General features: G+C 47.3%; 1 protein-coding gene across 4 annotated transcripts in view; it reads right to left on the bottom strand.

Moving 5' to 3' along the window:
- Positions 1 to 18,788, bottom strand: part of PLEKHA2 (pleckstrin homology domain containing A2) — a 39,114-nt gene extending 20,326 nt beyond the window's left edge. Inside the window, exons 1-7 of one of the 4 annotated variants that reach the window (XM_031669490.1) lie at positions 18,321 to 18,785; positions 10,624 to 10,672; positions 7,829 to 7,926; positions 2,726 to 2,866; positions 1,410 to 1,556; positions 1,006 to 1,074; positions 342 to 412 (exon numbers count right to left, since the gene is read on the bottom strand). In XM_031669490.1, coding sequence (XP_031525350.1) covers positions 342 to 412; positions 1,006 to 1,074; positions 1,410 to 1,556; positions 2,726 to 2,866; positions 7,829 to 7,926; positions 10,624 to 10,672; positions 18,321 to 18,404 — 659 coding nt within the window. In that variant the 5' untranslated portion in view covers positions 18,405 to 18,785. Of the gene's footprint in view, positions 1 to 341; positions 413 to 1,005; positions 1,075 to 1,409; positions 1,557 to 2,725; positions 2,867 to 7,828; positions 7,927 to 10,623; positions 10,673 to 11,744; positions 12,051 to 18,320 lie in introns of those variants that run through there. The other 3 variants (XM_031669491.1, XM_031669492.1, XM_031669493.1) reach the window with 3 other exon arrangements.
- Between the last annotated feature and the right edge of the window lie 1,518 nt (positions 18,789 to 20,306).

The raw sequence follows: 20,306 nt of genomic DNA, 5'->3' as shown, positions 1-20,306 counted from the left end.
AGTTCCGCTAGGAATTGAGCACTTAATCCTAATACCTGAGAAGCTTTGGAGCCCCACTCTTTGTTTCTATATGCTTTCTTTTTGCCCACCAGAAACTATTATATGGGCCTATCTGCTTAGGAGCCAGAGTAAGGTATGGGAAGAGGGCAAATGTGCCCAGGGCGGTCTTCTCCCCGTGTTAGCTTGGATGCAGTGAGTCAGTCACAAGGTGTTTGTTAGGCTCCTCTGCCTGGCTCTTGGAAGCTCATGACTCTTGCATAGAGTCTCTGAAGGGTGGTAAAGGGAGATTTAAGGGGACAAATGGAAGTTTGGATCAGAAGAGAAAAAACAGACACAATTACCCAGACTTGACTAGACATTCATGGGTCTTGAGAACATCCTTAAGAAATATAGTGCGCAGTGGTTCTCGGTCCTGGTGGAAAGAACAGAAAGACAGGTAAGTGAGGCTGCCTGTGACATATCATGACCAAGACCAGCTGACAAATACCCCTTTCTCAGAGATGGCTGGCTAAAATCAGGTTGACAAATAACCCGGTCTCAAAATAATCAGCAAGAGAAAAAAAAATCTGGCTGGGCAGAGTGGCTGCTGCCTGTACTACCAGGACTTTGGAAGGCCAAGGCTGGAGGACGGATTGAGGCCGGGAGTTCAAGACCAGCCTGGGCAACATCGTGAAACCCTGTCTCTACAAAAAATCCACCACTGTGCTCCAGCCTGGGTGACAGGTGACAGAGAAAGACCACATCTCCAAAAACAAGAAAAAAGACAAAACAAATCTAAGAAGATGCTGTGTAGCTGTGATTCTGACCACACAGCAACTCACTGCTGAGAGGACACTTACTGTCACTGTAAAGATGTGTGCACAGAATGGATGGAGATAAGACAGAGGTGCCTTTGAAGTCTTTGTGTGCCCACATCTCCACTCATGCACACTCTCCTGTGGGTGTGCATCTGTGCACCTCTTAGTTTCCATGACCTCTCAGCAGGGCAGCAAAGCTACTACAAACCTGCTCACACTTGAAGTAGCAGATGGTAAAGTCATCAAGTGCAAAGAAGCGACGTTTCCAGCTCTTCCGCTGTAATAACAAAATAAAAGGCAGAACATTAGCAAGAGGTGCCCAGCATTGTGGAGGGTGTTCTCATGCTAAGCTCCCAGAGACCCAGCCCCCTAGAAATCCGGCCCCCACATTCAGCAGGGGAAAGGGCTTCTTCATATCAGGCTTGACACCTCTGACAGGCGGGGGCCAATGGTCAGACCCCAGTGGTCAGCCAATGGTCAACCCTCAAAGGTGGAGGCTCCATGGAGGACTGAGGCACCTCCTGTCAATCTCCTCTCACCTCTGCTATGTCTACAGCTACTGGTTCTGAGGAGTCACCAGAACCCCAGTTTAGCCCCTGTGCTGACACTCACCACATTCCCTTGCTTCACGCAGTAACCACTCTTAATGAGGGGAGGCCCGGTGGAAGCACGGCAGCCTGACGTGGGGATGTAACTCTGAGACCTTCGAAGGATGGCGTGGGACCCAGGCTCACTCCCTTCCTGCCCATCTCCACCGTTCTGCAAGGAAACAGTGTCAGGATCAGCGCCTCCCTGCCTCTATGCAGCCATAGCCCCATCCACCTCCCCCTGCCTGAATCTCTGGCCTCTTTGCCCTAAGTTAAAGAAGAAATAAATGGTGGGCACAGTGGCTCATGCCTGTGATCCCAACACTTTGGGAGGCCAAGGCAGGAGGATCGCTTGAGCCCAGGAGTTCTAGACCAGCCTGGGCAACACAGTGAGACCCAGTCTCTGCAAAAAAATTAAAAACTGTTTTAAAATTTTTGTTTAATTTTCATTTTAAAATTTAAAAATTAAAAAAAAGAATTACCCAGGCATGTAGTCCCAGCTACTCAGGAAGCAGAGATGGGGGGATGGCTTGAGCCCAGGAGTCTGACGCTGCAGTGAGCCATGATTGCACCACTGCACTTCAGTCTGGGCAACAGAGTGAGACCGTGTCTAAAAAATTAAATAGCAACATAGCAAAACCCCATCTCCACCAAAAAATAAAAAAACATTAGCCAGGCACGGGGGCTCATGCCTGTAGCCCCAGATGAGGTGGCAGGATCACTTGAGCCTGGGAAGGCTGAGGTAGGAGGATTGCATGAGCCTAGGAGGCGCAGGCTGCAGTGAGTCGTGATTATGTGTATCTGCACTTCAGCCTGGGTGACAGAGTGACACCCCATCTCAGAAAAAAAAAAAAAAAAACTTACATAAATATAAATAATTAAAACAGGAAAATAAAACTTTCCTTTGCTCTGTCATGCACTTTACCGGGTACTTTCACAGAACCAGCATCAGGGAGGTTGGGCCGACCCAGGAGAAAGGGAAGGACAGAGAATGTGAACCAGGAGGGACACCAGGCTGGTTTCCAGCCTTGTTTGCCTTCCTCTATTCCATTTCCTACGGGTTTCACAAACCCTCATCTTCTGTGTCTCCTGTGTCCAGCAGAGAACTGCACAGGCCATTCGGCTTCAAGATGCAGTGGCCTTCACTTCTGCAATGCTGTCACTAACACCCACGAATGGGGCTGTAACATGCCCTGTACTTCCCTGATGGCTCCACTGGCACCAGCTCCCCTCCAACTCCCACCCTCCTTTTCCCCAGTACAGTGCTCCAAGCACATCACGGGCACACCATGGACACTTCTACACCCCCACTCCCCCCGCAGCCCCAGTCAGGCCCCTCACCTGGCTGATGGGTGTGTGGACCACCACCCCTCCGATGATCTCTGTCTTGTAGGCCACCTGTGGCTTCTTCTCCAGGGCTGGAGGAGCTGCTAAGCTCTTGAGAACTTCAGTGGTCATGGGTAGGCCCCCACCTTTGGGTACCTGGGGAGAGCGGCAGCAACAGTCAATGGGGAACAGAATGTTTAGGAAACATGGGGAGCCCAAAGCAGAATGGGGGTGCCGTGAGAAAAGCTAATGTGCCAAATTACAGTCAGACTTGCAGGTCCTCCCCGGGCCTTCCGCAGTCCAAATCTGAATATGAGCGTCTCCACCAGCAACGCCCTCCCCCAACACAGATACAAACTGACTCCAGGAATTTCTTGAGCACCTACTTATGAGCCAGCCCTTCCCTGGCTAGAAACCAAAGATAAAGTGACAGCGAAACACACGTGGGTCCCCACCCTCATGGCACTTACGTGCTAGTAGGGGGAATGACAAAAAAATACATAAAACAAACAGAGTAATTACAAGTGGTGGTGAGTGGCACAAAGAATATCAAGGGAGCTGAGGCAGCGCACAGCAGGGGACCTGCTGGAAACGGAGTGGGCAGGGAGGTCTCCAGAGGAGGAGGCAGGGAGACACTCAAACGGCAACCTGGAGGGTGAACAGGAGCTGGGGGCCAGATCTGGGAACTCACACCTGTAATCCCAGCACTTTGGGAGGCCAAGGCAGGAGGGTCACTTGAGCCCAGGAGTTCAAGACCAGCCTGGGGAACATAGTGAGATCCTGTCTCTACTAAAAATGGAAAAAAAAAAAAAAAAAATAGCCAGGTATGGTAGCACATAGCTGCTCAACAGGCCAAGGTAGGAGAATCTCTTGAGCCCAGGAGTTGGAGGCTGAAGTGAGCTATAATCACACTACTGTACTCCAGGCTGGGTAAAAGAGACCCTGTCTCGAAAAAAATAAAAAATAATAAACTAAGAAAAGGAATCAGGAACATGAAGCTGGGAGAAGTCATTCTGGGCAGATGGAACAGGTAAAAATGCATGCCTTTGTAGAGACAGAACAAGGGGTCCATGAAGTCTGGAGCCAGAAGGCGTGTGGTATAACCCTTCATCTCTCACAAACCACCTGAGCGACCTTTGGCAACCATCAGACCTCTCTAGGCCTAAACCGTCTCATGTATAAAATGAAAAGAGGAATAATATTTATCATAACCATTGTTGTGGTTATCAAATGATAGAATATATTAAATGCTTTAGAAACACAACTAAAAGAAAAACATATTACAAAATATTTTAATTAAGGCTTCCCAGGTGGTACTAATAATTATACACCAAGCCCTTTTGGAAGAATGAGTTATCTTTGTTCTTCCTTGACAGAGATATGGTACCACAGCTGATCAAATCATCATACAATTTTGCTGTTGTTGTCGTTGAGACAGAGTCCCGCTGTGTCGCCCAGGCTGGAGTGCAGTGGCACAATCTTGGCTCACTGCCGCCCGAGTTCACACCATTCTCCTGCCTCAGCCTCCCAAGTAGCTGGGACTACAGGCACGGGCCACGATGCCCGGCGAATTTTTTCTATTTTTTAGTAGAAACGGGGTTTCACTGTATTAGCTAGGATGGTCTCCATCTCTTGAACTTGTGATCCGCCGGCCTCGGCTTCCCAAAGTGCTGGGATTACAGGTGTGAGCCACCACGCCCAACCCATCATAGAATTTTTATGGTTAGCTGGAAATCACAGGCCAGAGGTTGCAAATTGGTGGCCCACCCACCGACTTTGCCCAAACAATGTTTTGTTAGTCACATGCAGTGTTTTTTAAAATCTGCATCTAAGTTTTGGGATATTTCACAGAAAAATCCAGATTTTCAGCTCTGCAGCAGTTCCCTTTTAGATAGAAAATGCATTCCATGTTTGCACAGTCTCTACCATTCTCCCCAGCAGAATGGGAGAGGCCAGGGGTCAGATGTCACTTATCCTCATTCTTGTTCTCATGTTTCTTCCTCCTTGCTCACTTCACTCATTTACACTAGAGTCTGCAAATGCTGAGGAAATCTTTCATTTTGTTAGAAAGAAAAAAAAAAAAAAAAAGAGGCCCAGAACAGTTGAGTCATTTACCCAAAGCCAGGATTAACAGCTGAATGTCGGCCAGGCACGGTGGCTCATGCCTATAATCCCAGCACTTTGGGAGGCCGAGGGGGGTGGATCACCTGAGGTGAGGAGTTCAAGACTAGCCTGACCAACATGGTGAAACTGTCTCTACTAAAAATACAAAAATGAGCTGGGCATAGTGGCGGGCGCCTGTAACCCCAGCTACTCAGGAGGCTGAGTCAGGAGAATCGCTTGAACCCAGGAGGCAGAGGTTGCAGTGAGCCGAGATCACGCCACTGCACCCCAGACTGAGATTCTGTTTCAAAACAAAAACAAAAATACGGCTGAATGTCTACTAAATCCTGACTTCCCACCAGTGCCCCAGCATCACAATGCCCCACCTTTAGGAGAATGCAACACCCTACATCTATCTGCCGGGATGTCACCAGGACTTCGAGAGAAAAGCTAAGGTCCTCTCCCACTTCTACAGCTTTCAGAGTCAGAAAGACCTAAGGATCCAGACCCTTTCAAGAGCTCAGAGCTATATGAGAGCCCTGTCATTTAGTGTCTGTTCAAAACAATAAGAGCACCCTGATTATGCTGGGCCCCCACAAAGATGACGAGACCTTCTCTTCCTGGACTGCCCACTCAGTTTACATAGACAAGGATGTCCTCTGCCCCCTCCCTACCTCTCCAAATCAGGCCAGAAATTCCGCCTTCTATTTTCCTTCTGGCTGAGAGATACCAACAGTTACAGTTTTTTTGGGCCTCCATTCAGTGCCAGGCAATGCACTGATAAGCTCTTTGCTGCACTATCACTAATCTTATCAACCAGGCATGATTTTCTCTTTATAGATGAGGTCAACTCAAGCTCATTAAAATCAAGTGATTTGGCTCTAGCACTGCCTGACTCCTTGTTGCTACATGTCACGACCTACCTAAGCTACTCTTTCTCATTTTCTGTGAGTTCTGTTATTATGTAACCACATTTTTAGGGATGTTGATTTTTAGTTGATATTTAGTGATTAAAATCACCATGGAACAGGCAGAAATTTCCCCTAAATGACCCAGATGAATTCCTGAAACCCAGCAAAGAAGGAGGGAATTAACTTTTTTTTTTTTTTTTTTTGAGACAGAGTCTCACTCTGTCGCCCAGGCTGGAGTGCAATGGTGCGATCTCAGCTCACTGCAACCTCCACTTCCTGGGTTCAAGTGATTCTCCTGCCTCAGCCTCCCAAGTAGCTGGGATTACAGGTGCCTGCCACCATGCCTGGCTAATTTTTATATTTTTAGTAGAGATGGGGCTTCACCATGTTAGCCAGGCTGGTCTTGAACTCCTGACCTCATGATCTGCCCACTCTGGCCTCCCAGAGTGCTGGGATTACAAGCATGAGCCACCGCGCCCGGCCGGAAAGTAACTTTTTAGAGTTCCCAGTGGCCAGAAAAGGAAGAACAGAAGCTTGGCTGCTGTGTTTCCTCTCAAAATCCCGAAGAACACTGTTTGTCACCGCTTATGCTCCGGTGTCATGCACTGCTTCAGATCAACATGCAGAGCCTTTCCAAAGCTGCTTACACTACCTGAGACTTCTTTAAGAGATGGGGTTTCACTCTGTTGCCTAGGCCAAAGTACAGTGGTAAAATCATAACTCCCTGCAGCCTCAAACTTCTGGGCTCAAGTGATCCTCCTGCCTCAGTCTCCTGAGTAGCTGGGAATACAGGTGTCAGCCACCAGGCCTCGTTAATTTTATTTTATTATTTTTATTTATTTATTTATTTATTTTTGAGGTGGAGTTTCACTCTTGTTGCCTAGGTTGGAATGCAATGGCACGATCTCGGTTCACTGCAACCTCCGCCTCCCAGGTTCAAGAGATTCTCCTGCCTCAGCCTCCCGAGTAGCTGGGGCTACAGGCATGTGCCACCATGCCTGGCTAATTTTGTATTTTTAGTAGAGATGGGGTTTCACCTTGTTGGCCAGGCTGGTCTCAAACTCCTGGCCTCAGGTGATCCACCCAACTCAGCCTCCCAAAGTGCTGGGATTACAAGGCTGAGCCACTGCACCCAGCCATTCATCCTCTCTCTTTTCATCACTCTCTCTTTTCACGGGTTTACCAAGGTTTATCAGAATAAGAAGCTAATCAGCAAAACTGCTTATAGGACTCAGTTATACTCAGGTTAGGTCTAGCAACACGAATACTAGATATGTGTACACATTTCTTCTATACAGTTGTTCACAGGAACCCTGAGCAATCTGGGAGGATAATTTGCTGCAGCACGTAATAGTCACTATTGGAAGCCCCTCAAACATAAGCATTTCTGACTGTATGATACAGAAACAAACTTTTCAGTATACAAGCCATGATCTATATAGGCCAGGAGTCTGCCTGTCTTATTAAAAGTCTAGTTTTTTCCAAAACATATAGTTTTCCCTCTCCATCCTTCCTACCCTCTTCCTTTCTTTTTCTGTATTTCCAAGGAAAAGGAAAGGAATTCTTCATGAGCCAACTCAAGGAAAAAGAGCACACTTGTAGGACAGTCCATGAACTAGCTCTGTGATGCTTTTAAACAGAAGGCTTTTCCAGGACAGGGAGGCGGATGGCTTGGACTAACCCTGCAGGCAGCCTCTGAAAGTAAGAAGAGTATCCCCCCAAGCTGGGAAAAAGTTCTGCCTTCTCTCCCCATATGCTTTTCCCGTTACTTGACTTTTCACAGTCAGCAATCCATTTTCCAATCCTACCACATTCTGAATCAGCATCCCAGAATCACCCAAAACATGACCGACCGGGAGCCCTCCCAGGAAGCCCAAAGGGGATGCTCCATGAACTTCCCCTTGAACTTGATTCAAACTCAAACTCTCAGTTCAACTTGTGCTTGGTAAGCCAAGGAACAAGAAGAGGTGGGAGAGAACTGGGTACAGACCGGGCTCCTGGGAAAGTCCCCACTGCCATCTCGGTTTTCCCCAACCCCAACAAGGCCACAGCCTGGGAAGAGGCACTTTTACTACCCCCAGAAAACAGAAGAAACCAAACTTACGGTGATCTTGCTGGCTTGGTTCAGGGCTTCAACCCAGTCCTTCATATCTTTCTGGTCATTGGCTTGAAGGAAATATCTCTGAGACAGGGCATTGATAACTACAAAAGCCACAGAAAAGAAGGGAAGATGTTCCCGGGTCAGAATACAAGCAACACAACAAGTCTCCACAAAGCTAAGGTGTTTGAGGGAGAAAGATGAGTGAACTCCACAAAGCAGAACAAGAAATCTCCCATGATGCTAAGTCATTTCCTTGGGAATTTAGGAAGCCCCAGGCCACACCTGCTCACTCTCTTTCCCACCTTTAAAAACATCCTATTGGCCACAGGAGCAACACCTGACCATGTTAACAGCAGCCTCAGTGCGTTGTTCTGCAGTGATGAGGCTGCTGGTCTGCCGTCAACAAGACACAACTGTGAACCGCATTCTGGCAGTGCTAATACGTTTACTGTCATCATGGTATATACAGAATTTTGGACCCATGCTTGGTCTCCACTGGCACAACTGGTCTGGACTGGGAGTCTTGTCTGTGGTTGGGAAATAGAACAAAGCTTTCCTGTGATCAAATCTGTGACCTTGGCCTCACTCTCAACCTGTTCTTTCCTCTGAGCATTCCATTAGGTCAACAATTTACTTCCAGGTTCATTATTATTACATATATATATTTTTAGATCTGATAACCACAAAACGTGACAGTCATTTCTTTTTTTTTTTTTATTTTTATTTTTTTAATTATTATTATACTTTAAGTTCTAGGGTACATGTGCATAATGTGCAGGTTTGTTACATATGTATACTTGTGCCATGTTGCTGTGCTGCACCAATCAACTCGTCAGCACCCATCAACTCGTCATTTACATCAGGTATAACTCCCAATGCAATCCCTCCCCCCTCCCCGTGATAGGCCCCAGTGTGTGATGTTCCCCTTCCTGAGTCTAAGTGATCTCATTGTTCAGTTCCCACCTATGAGTGAGAACATGCGGTGTTTGGTTTTCTGTTCTTGGGATAGTTTGCTAAGAATGATAGTTTCCAGCTGCATCCATGTCCCTACAAAGGACACAAACTCATCCTTTTTTATGGCTGCATAGTATTCCATGCTGTATATGTGCCACATTTTCTTAATCCAGTCGTGACAGTCATTTCTGAGCTTAGCTATGAAATTTGCAAGAAATAGAAGAATGAGCGTACCAAAGAAGTTTGAACTAATCTGAAGTGGGGAGAGAGAATAGCTCAGGGGAATATTTTATTCTCTTAGCATAAGCTTGAACTGTAGGAGGTAAGTCTCATGGGGTAGATGCAGAATTCATCCCTTCATTCATTCATTTGACAAATATTTACTGAGCATCTACTATGCGCTAGGAACCATCTTTAAGTGTTGAGGATACCACAGTGACAAGGCAGAGGAATATCCCTGCCTTTGTAAAACTTACATTCAGGACCACCCAAGATAGGCAATAGAAACTATTTGTTAGCATTTGCTCATAGCACTTAGCACAGTCCTGAGAACATAGTAGGAGCCAAGTAACTATCTGATGATGGATTCATTGAATTCACTGACTGCTTCCTGACTTGAGGCACCCGTGCACAGTGACTCTGCTTCCTACACCATCCCCCAACATGTCACTCTTTGGGTAACTGAGACCCTCAACAGAATTCTCCTTCCTTTATCTTATCCCCTTCCTGGCACTGCCATCTGCCTCTGCTCTGAGTCCTCCATCTTTTCTGAGCACACCATTTCTCAGCTCTAAAATAAGGGTTTGCAGAAACTTCTAGTGGACATTTTGCACCTGCCTTGTGGCATCAAGAAAACTGAAATGCATATGGACAATTATTAAAAGAAATGATGATGGACATTGATACGGTTTGGATCTCTGTCCCCACCCAAATCTGTGTCCCCACCCAAATCTCATGTTCAATTATAATCCTCAATGTTGGAGTTGGGGCCAGGTGGGAGGTGATTGGATCATGATGGGTCGTGGGGACGGTTTCTCACAGTTTAACACCATGCCCTGTGCTGTCGTGTCATAATAGTGAGTTCTTGTGAAATTTGGTTATTTAAATGTGCGTAGCACCTCCCCACTCTCTTTCTTGCTTCTCCTCTAGCCCTATAGAGCCTGCAGAACAGTGAGCCAATTAAACTTCTTTTGTTTTTTTTTTTTTTTGAGGTGGACTAGAGTGCAATGGTGCAAAATTAGCTCACTGCAACCTCCACCTCCCAGGTTCAAGAGATTCTCTTGCCTTAGTCTCCCGAGTAGCTGGAATTACAGGCACCCATCACCATGCCCAGCTAATTTTTTTGTATTTTTAGTAGAGATGGGTTTCACCATGTTGGCCAGGCTGGTCTCACTCTTGATCTCAGGTGATCTGCCCGCCTCAGCCTCCCAACATACTGGGATAATAGGTGTGAGCCACTAGGCCTGGCCAAACCTCTTCTCTTTTTAAATTACCCAGTCTCAGGTATTTCTTTATAGCAGTTCAAGAACAGACTAATACAGATATGCTAATTATACATTATGTACCCCATGAATATGTACAATTATTATCAATTTAAAAAAAAACTAAAACAAAAAAAAAGAAAACAGAAATGTTATTAGTCCCTGGACTTCTGTCCTTATGTTAACAACCTTTGCAGCAAGACCAGGGAAAACAGTATCACTTGACGCCCAGGACCGTCACTGTGATTTAAGTCACTCATACACACAGGGTATAGTCACATGTGATCACAGGACTGTCTCCAAGCAAAAGAGGAAGTTGCCATATCAATATTAAACAAGTCCCTCCCCTGGCTCAGTACTTACCAAAGCAAAATGGAGTTTTTGGTTTCTGCTTTGGGGTAGCTATGCTCACCTAAATGAAATAAGAAATAAACGAAACATGAATATGTTTCTTACAACGTTGAAACTTTCTTATTGTGAAATTTCTCATACATGTAGAGTACATTAAACATGTCTACATTTTTTTTAAATAATAATTAAATGAAAACCCTGTACTCATCACCCAGATTAAGAAACAGGCATTATCAGTCCTATTTCTTAGAAGCCCTGTGTGCCCCTCCCTGATAGAATCCCCACGCATCAGAGATAACCATTATCTTGAGGTCTGTTCATCTTTACAAACAGACTTTTGTTTATTATTTATTTATTTATTTAGAGATAGGCTCTCACTCTGTCACCCAGGCTGGAGTACAGCGGTGCAATCATAGCTCACTGCAGCCTCCAACTCCTGGGCTCAAGTGATCCTCCAGCCTCCACCTCCTGGCTAATTTTTTTTTTAAATGCCCCTATGCCTCACTAATTTTTTTTAAAAAGAAAAATATTTGCAGAAACAGGGTCTTGCTATGTTGCCCAGGCTGGTCTCAAACTCCTGGGCTCAAGCAATCGTCCCGCCTCAGCCTCCCAAAGTGTTAAGATTACAGGCATGAGCCACTGCGCCCAGCTCCAAAAAGACTTTTAAAAGACACTAAGTCCTGACGGAAACCTATCCTGGCCTCATTCACACTAGCAAGATTCCCCTCCTCCCCTCCTCTTTCATCCGCCAACCCTCTCCCTAAATCATTCTCCAAGCTAAAGGCAATATTGCCACAAATGCATGGATTCCAATCAGAACGCTCAGAGAGACGAAGCAGCAGGCTGCACGCTGCACTCAGACACACGGAACAATTGCCTTTGCATCTGCCCTGATGGCCTAACCATGAAAATAAGCACCTTCCAGGTGCCCAGAGAGGGGCTGATGGAATCGGAGAACATGCCTATACATCTCAGGGAAGGGCATGAAATAGAGGAGGTATTTCTACACCTCCTGTTGCTGCACTTCATCTTGCTCTGGCAATCCTACCCCTGGCATGTACACTCCTGAGTATCTGCATATGTGAACTCACATCATTCAGGCTCAAACAAAAGAAAAAAGAAAAGCAACTCACATTCCACCACATGCCCACAAAGATTAGGGACAATCCTTGATGGAGGCTGAGACTCCCTGGAGGCAGCCTCCACCACTGGGCCTCTAAAGAGACAGTCACCTTCCCATGGGTCCTAGGCCGGGGACTATTCACATGATGTCACAGTCCTCCCCTGGATACCATTCTCTCCATCCCTTTCCAGCCAAGGGTATTCTTCGATGTGTCCTCAGGTAGGGGCTCCAGGAGTGGTTCCCACTTTATTTTATTTGTTTGTGGGTGTTTTTGGGTTTTCTTTCTTTGAGATAGGAGGCTGGAAGATCACTTGAGCCCAGAATGAGACCCTATCTCATTCTGTCACCCAGGCTGGAGTACAGTGGCGCAATCACAGCTCACTGCAGCCTCGACTGCTTAGGCTCAAGTGATCCTTCCACCTCACCCTCCTGAGAAGCTAGACTACAGGTGTGTGCTACCACACCCAGCTAATTTTTCTATTTTTTTTAGAGATGGGGTTTCGCTATGTTGTCAAGGCTGGTCTCAACCTCCTGGCCTCAAGTGATTCTCCTGCCTCAGCCTCACAGAGTTCTGGGATTATAGGCATGAACCACCACAACCAGCTGGCTTCTACTGTAATGGGCAGCGTCATCAGAAGCCAGGTGCTAAAGAAAAAGTCCTGAATTGAAATGAAAGTCTCTTCCTGGCTGACAGCAGTTAGGGTCTAACAATGACTGACTCACCAGTCTGTCTAGGTTCTTACTCTTGGCTCTATGTTCTTGCTATACACCTGCCCAGATTCCTTAACCAAAATTAATATTGCCCCAAATAAATGGGAACTGAGGTAGCATTTTATAAAAGATCAAAAGAAGGTCAGGCAGTCAGAGACAGAGAGTCTCAAATGACAGGTGTTGAAGCTGAATGACCTCCACTTCCTGTTCTATCAAATAAAGGATCATAATGCCATGTTTTCATAGGGTTAACATAAGGGTTAAATATGATAGTGCAGGTAAGACAGCTATTCCTCCACAAAGAATCTGCTCAACTCAGGAGGGATTATTTATAGCTTTTGATACCTCACTTCCTTTAAAGCCTCACTCCACACATCAACACAGGCGGTGTCCCGCCTGGAACTACGGGCAAAACGCTGAGGGCCCATGAGTTTCTCTGGGCTTGCAAAACTGTATGAAACCTGAAAACCTGGCCTCCTACACACAAAGTGAAGATGCTATATCTAGTGTTAATTAATGCCTACATAACATTATATCAACCTCCCTGACAATTATTTAAATGCATACAAGATATTACTCAAGTAAACGTCATTAATTTTTCAATGAAACATTAAAAAATTTTTCATTTGAAAATAATTGGTACTGGGCCGGGCACAGTGGCTCACACCTGTAATCCCAGTACTTTGGGAGGTCACAGCGGGTGGATCACTTGAGGTAAGGAGTTCGAGACCAGCCTGATCAACATGGTGAAACCCTGTCTCTACTAAAAATACAAAATTAGCTGGGTGTGGTGGCACATGCCTGTAATATCCCAGCTACTTGGGAGGCTGAGGCGGGAGAATCGCTTGAACCTGGGAGGCGGAGGTTGCAGTGAGCCGAGATGCCACCACTGCACTCCAGCCTGGATGACAGAGTGAGACTCTGTCTGAAAAAAAAAAAAGGATACTTTAGATTTTCTTAGCTCACAAGAATCCTTTTGTGTGTGTGCAAGATGACTGCCCAGAAATTAGAGCCGGTTACAAACCGGATGAGTTACTCAGAGCCAAATCATTCCAAAAGTAAAATGATTAAAATCCTTTCAAATATTTTATATACATATTATGGCCAATTATATTTAATAAGGGATGTGCATTTCGAGATGTGAGGTGGAAGCCATAGAGCCTAAGAAAGACCTAAAAAAATGAAAATTTGAGCAAAGGTAAACCCACTTATCCCAAGTTCGGACACAGAGTATCCAAACTCCTCTGTGTGTCAACTCACAGGTAAGAGGACGCTGGTGGCTCCTTAACACAATAGCCCAGGCTCCTAGGCATTTTGCTTCCTGGATTTCTGACCCCCAGCCCCCCATTCAATCTGGACCATGGCGTAGGCTTCTGTCCCGCTTACACCTGAGTATTGATCTGTCAGTAATTCATTTTCTTGCTTTGGCCCTCGGCATCCACATTCCCGCAGTCCTCTGGTCCGTAACTCCTAGTTGTTCTGCCCCTGATCTCAGAATAATCCTGACCACAACAGAACTGTGTTTGGCCATCCCAGCCCTCAGAACCCACCTATCTCATGTCTCCCCTTCTACTTCCAGCTTTATTTATTTATTTATTTATTTATTTATTTATTTATTTGAGAGAGAGTCTTGCTCTGTCGCCCAGGCACTGGAGTGCAATGGTGCGATCTCGGCTCACTACAATCTCTGCCCCTCCGGCTTCAAGCTATGCCTCAGCCTCCCAAGTAGCTGGGACTACAGGCACCCACCGCCACACCTGGCTAATTATTTGTATTTTTAGTAGAGATGGGGTTTCGCCATGTTGGCCAAGCTAGTCTGGAACTCCTGACCTTAGGTGATCCACCCACCTCGGTCTCCCAAAGTGCTGGGATTATAGGCATGAGCCACCATGCCTGGCTTTTTTTTTTTTTTTTTTTTTTAAGAGATGGGGTCTCACTCTGTCTCCAGGCTGGAGTGCAGAGGTGCAATCATGGCTTATTCAGCCTCAAACTCCTGGGCTCCAGCGATCCTCCCAACTCAGCCTCCCAAGTAGCTGGGACTATAGGCACTCGCCACCATGCTCAGCTAATTTTTATTTTTTAATTTTTTTTTGTAGAGACTGGGTCTCGCTATGTTGCCGAAACTGGTCTTGAACTCCTGGCCTCCCAGAGTGCTGGGATTACAGGCATGAGCCACTGTGCCCAGTCTACTTCCAGCTTTAGAAGGACATTGAAAAGCTGGGTACTCCAAGACCCTTTCTGGCTTATTAGGAGAATTGCCTTTTCTCTGAAAAACTCCTATTTGTCACTGACTAGAGAGAGCACCACAGGCGGACAGTTTTCACTGCTTGGATAACAAATGCTCATTTTGACTACAACTGATTCGCCAGCCTGTGCTGTGAGAATGCTACCCATGGGTTTATTATGGGAACTGGAGCCTTCAAAGAGACAGTCTGGCTTCGTGTTTGTTTGTTTTCCTCTGTTTATCCAGTTTTGGTTAGGAGGCATGTGAGAGTGCACGCGTGAGTGCATGCGTGTACAACCATCACTGGCCTCATGTCTAATGGCTTACCAACACATTGCTGAACTAACAGCATCGGTTCTAGTTCTGCCCTGATTGGCTCATTGCAAGGGTAAGACCCTCAATGCCTCTGATCAGCTTCACAATAGGTGAAGCCAGAGTAAAAACACTATTCCCCTTTGCCACAGAGTGGCAAAAGAGGACAATGAAATGATTTCTACCTGTTGTTGAGTCCCACGGAAAGAAAGGTCAAGGTGGGGCCGGGCACAGTGGCTCCCACCTATAATCCCAGCACTTTGGGAGGCCGAGGTAGGCGGATCACCTGAGGTCAGGAGTTTAAGACCAGCCTGGTCAACATGGTGAAACCCCATCTCTACTAAAAATACAAAAATTAGCCAGGCATGGTGGCACAAACCTGTAATCCCAGCTACTCGGGAAGCTGAGGCAGGACAATCGCTTGAACCCAGGAGGCAGAGGTTGCAGTGAGGCAAGACTGCACCACTGCACTCCAGCCTGGGCGAGAGAGTGAGACTTTGTCTCAAATTTAAAAAAAAAAAAAAAAAAGGCAAGGAGGAAATCTAACTTATCATGGAGACGTGGTGGCTTCGCCTCCTTTCACGAAGAGGTGTGGCTGCAGGCGGGTGAGGTCACCCGACCATCTGACTCCAGTGAGGCCACCAAGGTGCAGCCATCCACACAGTCGAGGTGGCCACAGCAGAGGCTCTGCACAGCAGTGGTTGCCTGGTGGGTCCTGTGAACACCCCAGCAGCGAGCAGAGGTCAGGGATGTGAGCAGGGAGTGGGCACAGGTCCCCCATAGAGTGACGCAGACAGGGCTGCTCCACAGCTCAACAGACTCTCAGGAACTTGTGCTTATCAGATCAAACACAGACCACAGGAGCTGCAAGCTCGTCAGCGGCCAGGCACGGCTAGGGCCAGCCCCACCCTGTCTGCCCATGGCCGGAAGAGGAGCTGGGGCCCCTCTGGCAGAAGCAGTGGCAGCAAAACAAGGTCTCCTACTCTGCTGCAGCCTCTGCCCTGGTATCTGGGGATGACCTTGCCCCACGAGGTGGCATCAGGAGCAGGAGAGTAGCAGCCACCTACATGGGATGGGGTCTCTGGACCAGCTTCAGGAGGTCAATGGGCTCCCTGAAATTATAGGCAAAAGCAGGGTGTGTCCGTACACTTATGCATTTACCTGGAGAAGGCATCCATGAATTTCATCAGCCTTGAAAAAGGATCCATGATCCCCCACAAGTTCTTTCTGAGAGGTGGCTGAAAGCAAGGCCCTGACAACCGGGACACAGCTGGGGGTGGGACAGTGGGGTTGGCTGTGCAGCTGGTGAGGTAGAGGCAGGGGTCAAAGGGCAGCTTTAATTATTTTCTAGTTTGCTAAGAACTGTTTCTGTTGCCATCGATGCTCTGTATGACATCCAATCATCACTTTCATCTCTGTCTCTCCAAAGGACCAGGGCCAGACGCCCTTCCTCATCTTCCCAACACCAGCCCTCAGCAGACAGCAGAGAAGCACACACCCTGAACAGACAGCCCACACGCTGCCCTCTGGCCAGGCCACCTGACACGGTGGCAAGTGCTTTCCTCCAGGATGGAATACCTAAGGGTTAACAAGTAATGACTGGAATGCAGAGCTGGAGAGCCCAGCGCCTCCATGGCTAAATGTCACCCTGGGAAAACCCCCTGCTTTCTGGCAGGGAGTCAGGCAGGAGTTAAAGGCTCTGGGCTCTGTGTAACCCGACCCAGTGGCAGCTGTGGGTTTTGCAAAATGCCCACCCAGCCCTGCCTTTCTCGGGAAGGGACTAAACAGCAGGTCACCCTTTCTAAATGAGGCAGCCTCCAAGGCTGAGAACTCTAAAACCCTCATCTGAGCTGCATTTATAAATCATGATTCAGCAGGAGACTGAATTCATTCTTCCTCAACCGAAAAAAAAAAAAAAAAAAAAAAGTCTTCCCAAAACCTCTCACACAGGAGAGGGTTTCAGTTTTCCTTTATTACTGCGAGGTTCTCTGCTCCTCTGCTCTCAATTCTCCATCTTTGACCCTCCTGAAGAAATGACCTCAGGAGCTCTCAGCAAGATAAGGACAAGCCAGGGAGGGCGGGCAGGCCTGGGCCTCTGGCTGCTCTGGCCTGGGGAGACAGCCACATTTCTCACCACAAGGCATGCACAAATTGCGGGCAGCTGTGCTAGCAAGGCTGGACTTGAAAAGGCCCTTCCCCCTTCCCTGAGGTCATTCTCTCCCTCTTTAATCCGCCCTGACACTGCCCTGCATCTTGTGCCTTTGTACCGAGCTGTGTCTGCCTGACTCTGCCTGCACACCACAGGCACAGGGGCTGGCTGCCCCTCCAGCCAAGGGTGTCCTCTCCTCCAGAGTCCCCCAGTCCCCTTCAGGTTCATCTCCTGACCCGCCAGGGTGCAAGGCTCCCAAAGCTTGTTACAAGATGGAGCTAGTAGACCCTTGGCTCAGGGGCCCCCGGGCCCCAAGCCCCTGAGGATGAAAGGGGATGCGCAGGGCAGAAAAGGCTCCCAAGAGGCCTGCAGTGAGGGTGTGTGGGGAGCACAGGACTTCCGAAACCTCAGTGCTGGCGGGGTGCCACCTGGCTCTCCTCACTGTACAAAGAGTTCCTCTTTCTGGGGAGGCTCTAAATCTCCCGGCCTTTTTATCACCGCTGCATCACAGGTCAGCAGTGGTGCCTGCTCCGGGGAGGGGCCCCTAATAGAAGCTGAATTCAACAGTTACATGTGGGCACCGTTAACCAGTCCCCACCCCAGCTCTCAGCACAAGAGACGGCCTGCTCCAGCTCCTTCTGTACAAACTGGACTGGGGGTGGCCCGGCAGCCACCTGCCCCAACCCCCAGCAGTTATCTGGCCACTGAATGTCTTCCTGGCAATGTGAGTAGCTTCTCAGGGCCTTCTTAGCCTTCCCTCCACCGTAATCCTGTCCAGGTGAATAGTAAAATTCCAGTGAAGCCCCAACACTTTCTGTTTGACTGTACTCTTTGAGAGAATCCTTCACAGTTGCTGGATTTTTGGTGATTGTTTTCGTGTTCTCTTTCATCCCAATTACAAAAAAGGTCATGGATCATGTCCCACCCCTACCCCAGCTCCTCCACCACATAACACCTCCTTGTGCAGGAGCTGGGAGCATTATGGATGGATGTGTTCAAGGAGTAAGAGGCTGTAGGTCCACCCTCCAACAACTTGCTAACTACATACCTCTACAGCCACCCATCAGCAGCTAAGCTTCCACAGGCAGTGTGTGGGGTCAGAGGAACATTTCAACACCATGCAACGTCCCAAAATACTAATGCCCAAAGGACTGGACACTTCCCCTTGCTTAGAAACCAGATCCACTTACAGAGTATGAATTCCCAGAGTTCCAGGTCAACATTACCTTCGAGATGTAGGTCAGCTGCAAAGCTCCAACAGCTCCTGCCCCCATTGCCAGATTCTGAAAGGCACATAATTTTCATTTTAAGAAGGCTGTGGAAACAGCACCAACAGACAGAAGACCAAGATTCTAGCTCTGTTCATGCCACTTCCCTGGCAACACTGAGCAAGGTACTCAACCATTCTTTAACTTACATTCCTCACCTGTGAAACGGTGATGATAATTCCTGGATAATGATTCAGGATTCCTGATGGAAACCTGTGACATTAACATTACCCTCAAGCCTTATCTATTATAAAGAAATACTCTAGTACAGTGGTCAAAGTATGTGCTCAGGTTGGGCAGAGTGGTTCATGCCTATAATCCCAGCACTTTGGAAGGCCAAGGTGGGAAGATCACTTGAGGCCAGGAGTTTGAGACCAGCCTGGATAACATATCAAGACCCCATCTCTACAAAAATTTTAAAAATTAGCTGGGTGTGGTGGCTCACACTTGTAGTCCCAGCTCCATGGAAGGCTGAGTTGGGAGGACTGCTGGAGCCCAGGAGATGGAGGCTGCAGTAAGCCATGTTCATGCCACTGCACAACACAGCAAGACCCTATCTCTAAAAAAAAAAAAGAAAAAAAAAGCATAAGCTCCACTGTGAACAAGTTCCTTAACCACCAAGCCTCAGCTTTTCCTTCTGTGAAACGGGGATAATAGCACCTACCTCATAAGAAAGCTGTAAAAATGAGTTAATACATTTAAGAAGGCCAGGCACAGTGGCTCACGTCTGTAATCCCAGCACTTTGGGAGGCTGAGGTGGGAGTATCACCTCAAGTCAGGAGTTTGAGAGCAGCCTGGACAGCATGGCAAAACCCCATTTCTGCTAAACATATAAAGTTGGGCTTGGTGGCTCGCACTTGTAGTCCCACCTACTGGGGAAGCTGAGGCAGGAGAATTGCTTGAACCTAGGAGGTGGAGGTTGCAGTGAGCCAAGATCTCACCACTGCACTCCAGCCTGGATGAAAGAGTGAGACTCCATCCCCCCAAAATAAAAAAATAAATAAATACATTTAAGAGCACTTGGAATTGTCCCTGTATGTAGAAGGCTCTCAGCAAGTGTGAGCTGTTATAGTTTTTGCGTGTGCCCTGAGATCTCACTGACTCTGTCCTGTTTTATGCCAGTTCAACTTTTTTTATAATACATAGGATACAAACTCACACAATATAGAAATAAAAAATACATATATCTGTTCAGCCCACCTGATAGGGCTGTTATAAGTAGCAAAGGAAAGGTGTCTGTACAGTATAAAACATGAAATGAATGCACTATCACGACAGCAGGAGACTCACGGGCACCAGGTCTGACAATGTGCTCTACCTGGCACACCATCTTTGGCTTTCTATTGTCCCCATTGGCAGGGATGAAGCAGCGAAAACCCAGGGCAGTCCCATGCCAGAGTCACGGTCAAGGTCAGAAATCACAGCTGTGGGGCTTCGAATGCAGACCATTCCCCTATGAATCTGAGACTCCGTGCATAGCTCCTGCTGACCTCTTAAATTGTTGCCAAGAAAAACCTCTGAAGTCTCCATTATCTGGGGTCCTCTCAAAGCAATAAAAGAAGGTGAATCTTGGATAAAGGGAATTTAGTAAATTTACCTAAGAATTATCAGTTAAATGACCTATCTGGAGACAGCCTTAAGAAGTGTCTCAGGTGGACCAGGCGTGGTGGCTCACACCTGTAATCTCAGCACTTTGGGAGGCTGGAGCAGGAGGACTGCTTGAGACCAGGAGTTTGAGACCACCCTGGCCAACATAGTGAAACCCTGTCTCTATAAAAACATTACATATTTTTTTTTCTTCTTCTTTTCTGTAAATGTCTCCTCAGGTGGTAGGTAAGAGTCCTTCTAACCCCAGCTATCTAAATTAACGTATGTCGTTTGAAGCAAATTCAAGCAAGAAAATGGACG

Source organism: Papio anubis, chromosome 8 (assembly GCF_008728515.1).
Source record: "Papio anubis isolate 15944 chromosome 8, Panubis1.0, whole genome shotgun sequence".
In the NCBI taxonomy this organism is placed as follows: Eukaryota; Metazoa; Chordata; class Mammalia; order Primates; family Cercopithecidae; genus Papio; species Papio anubis.
Note: the sequence above shows the minus strand (reverse complement) of the source record. Positions and strands in the feature narration are given on the sequence as shown.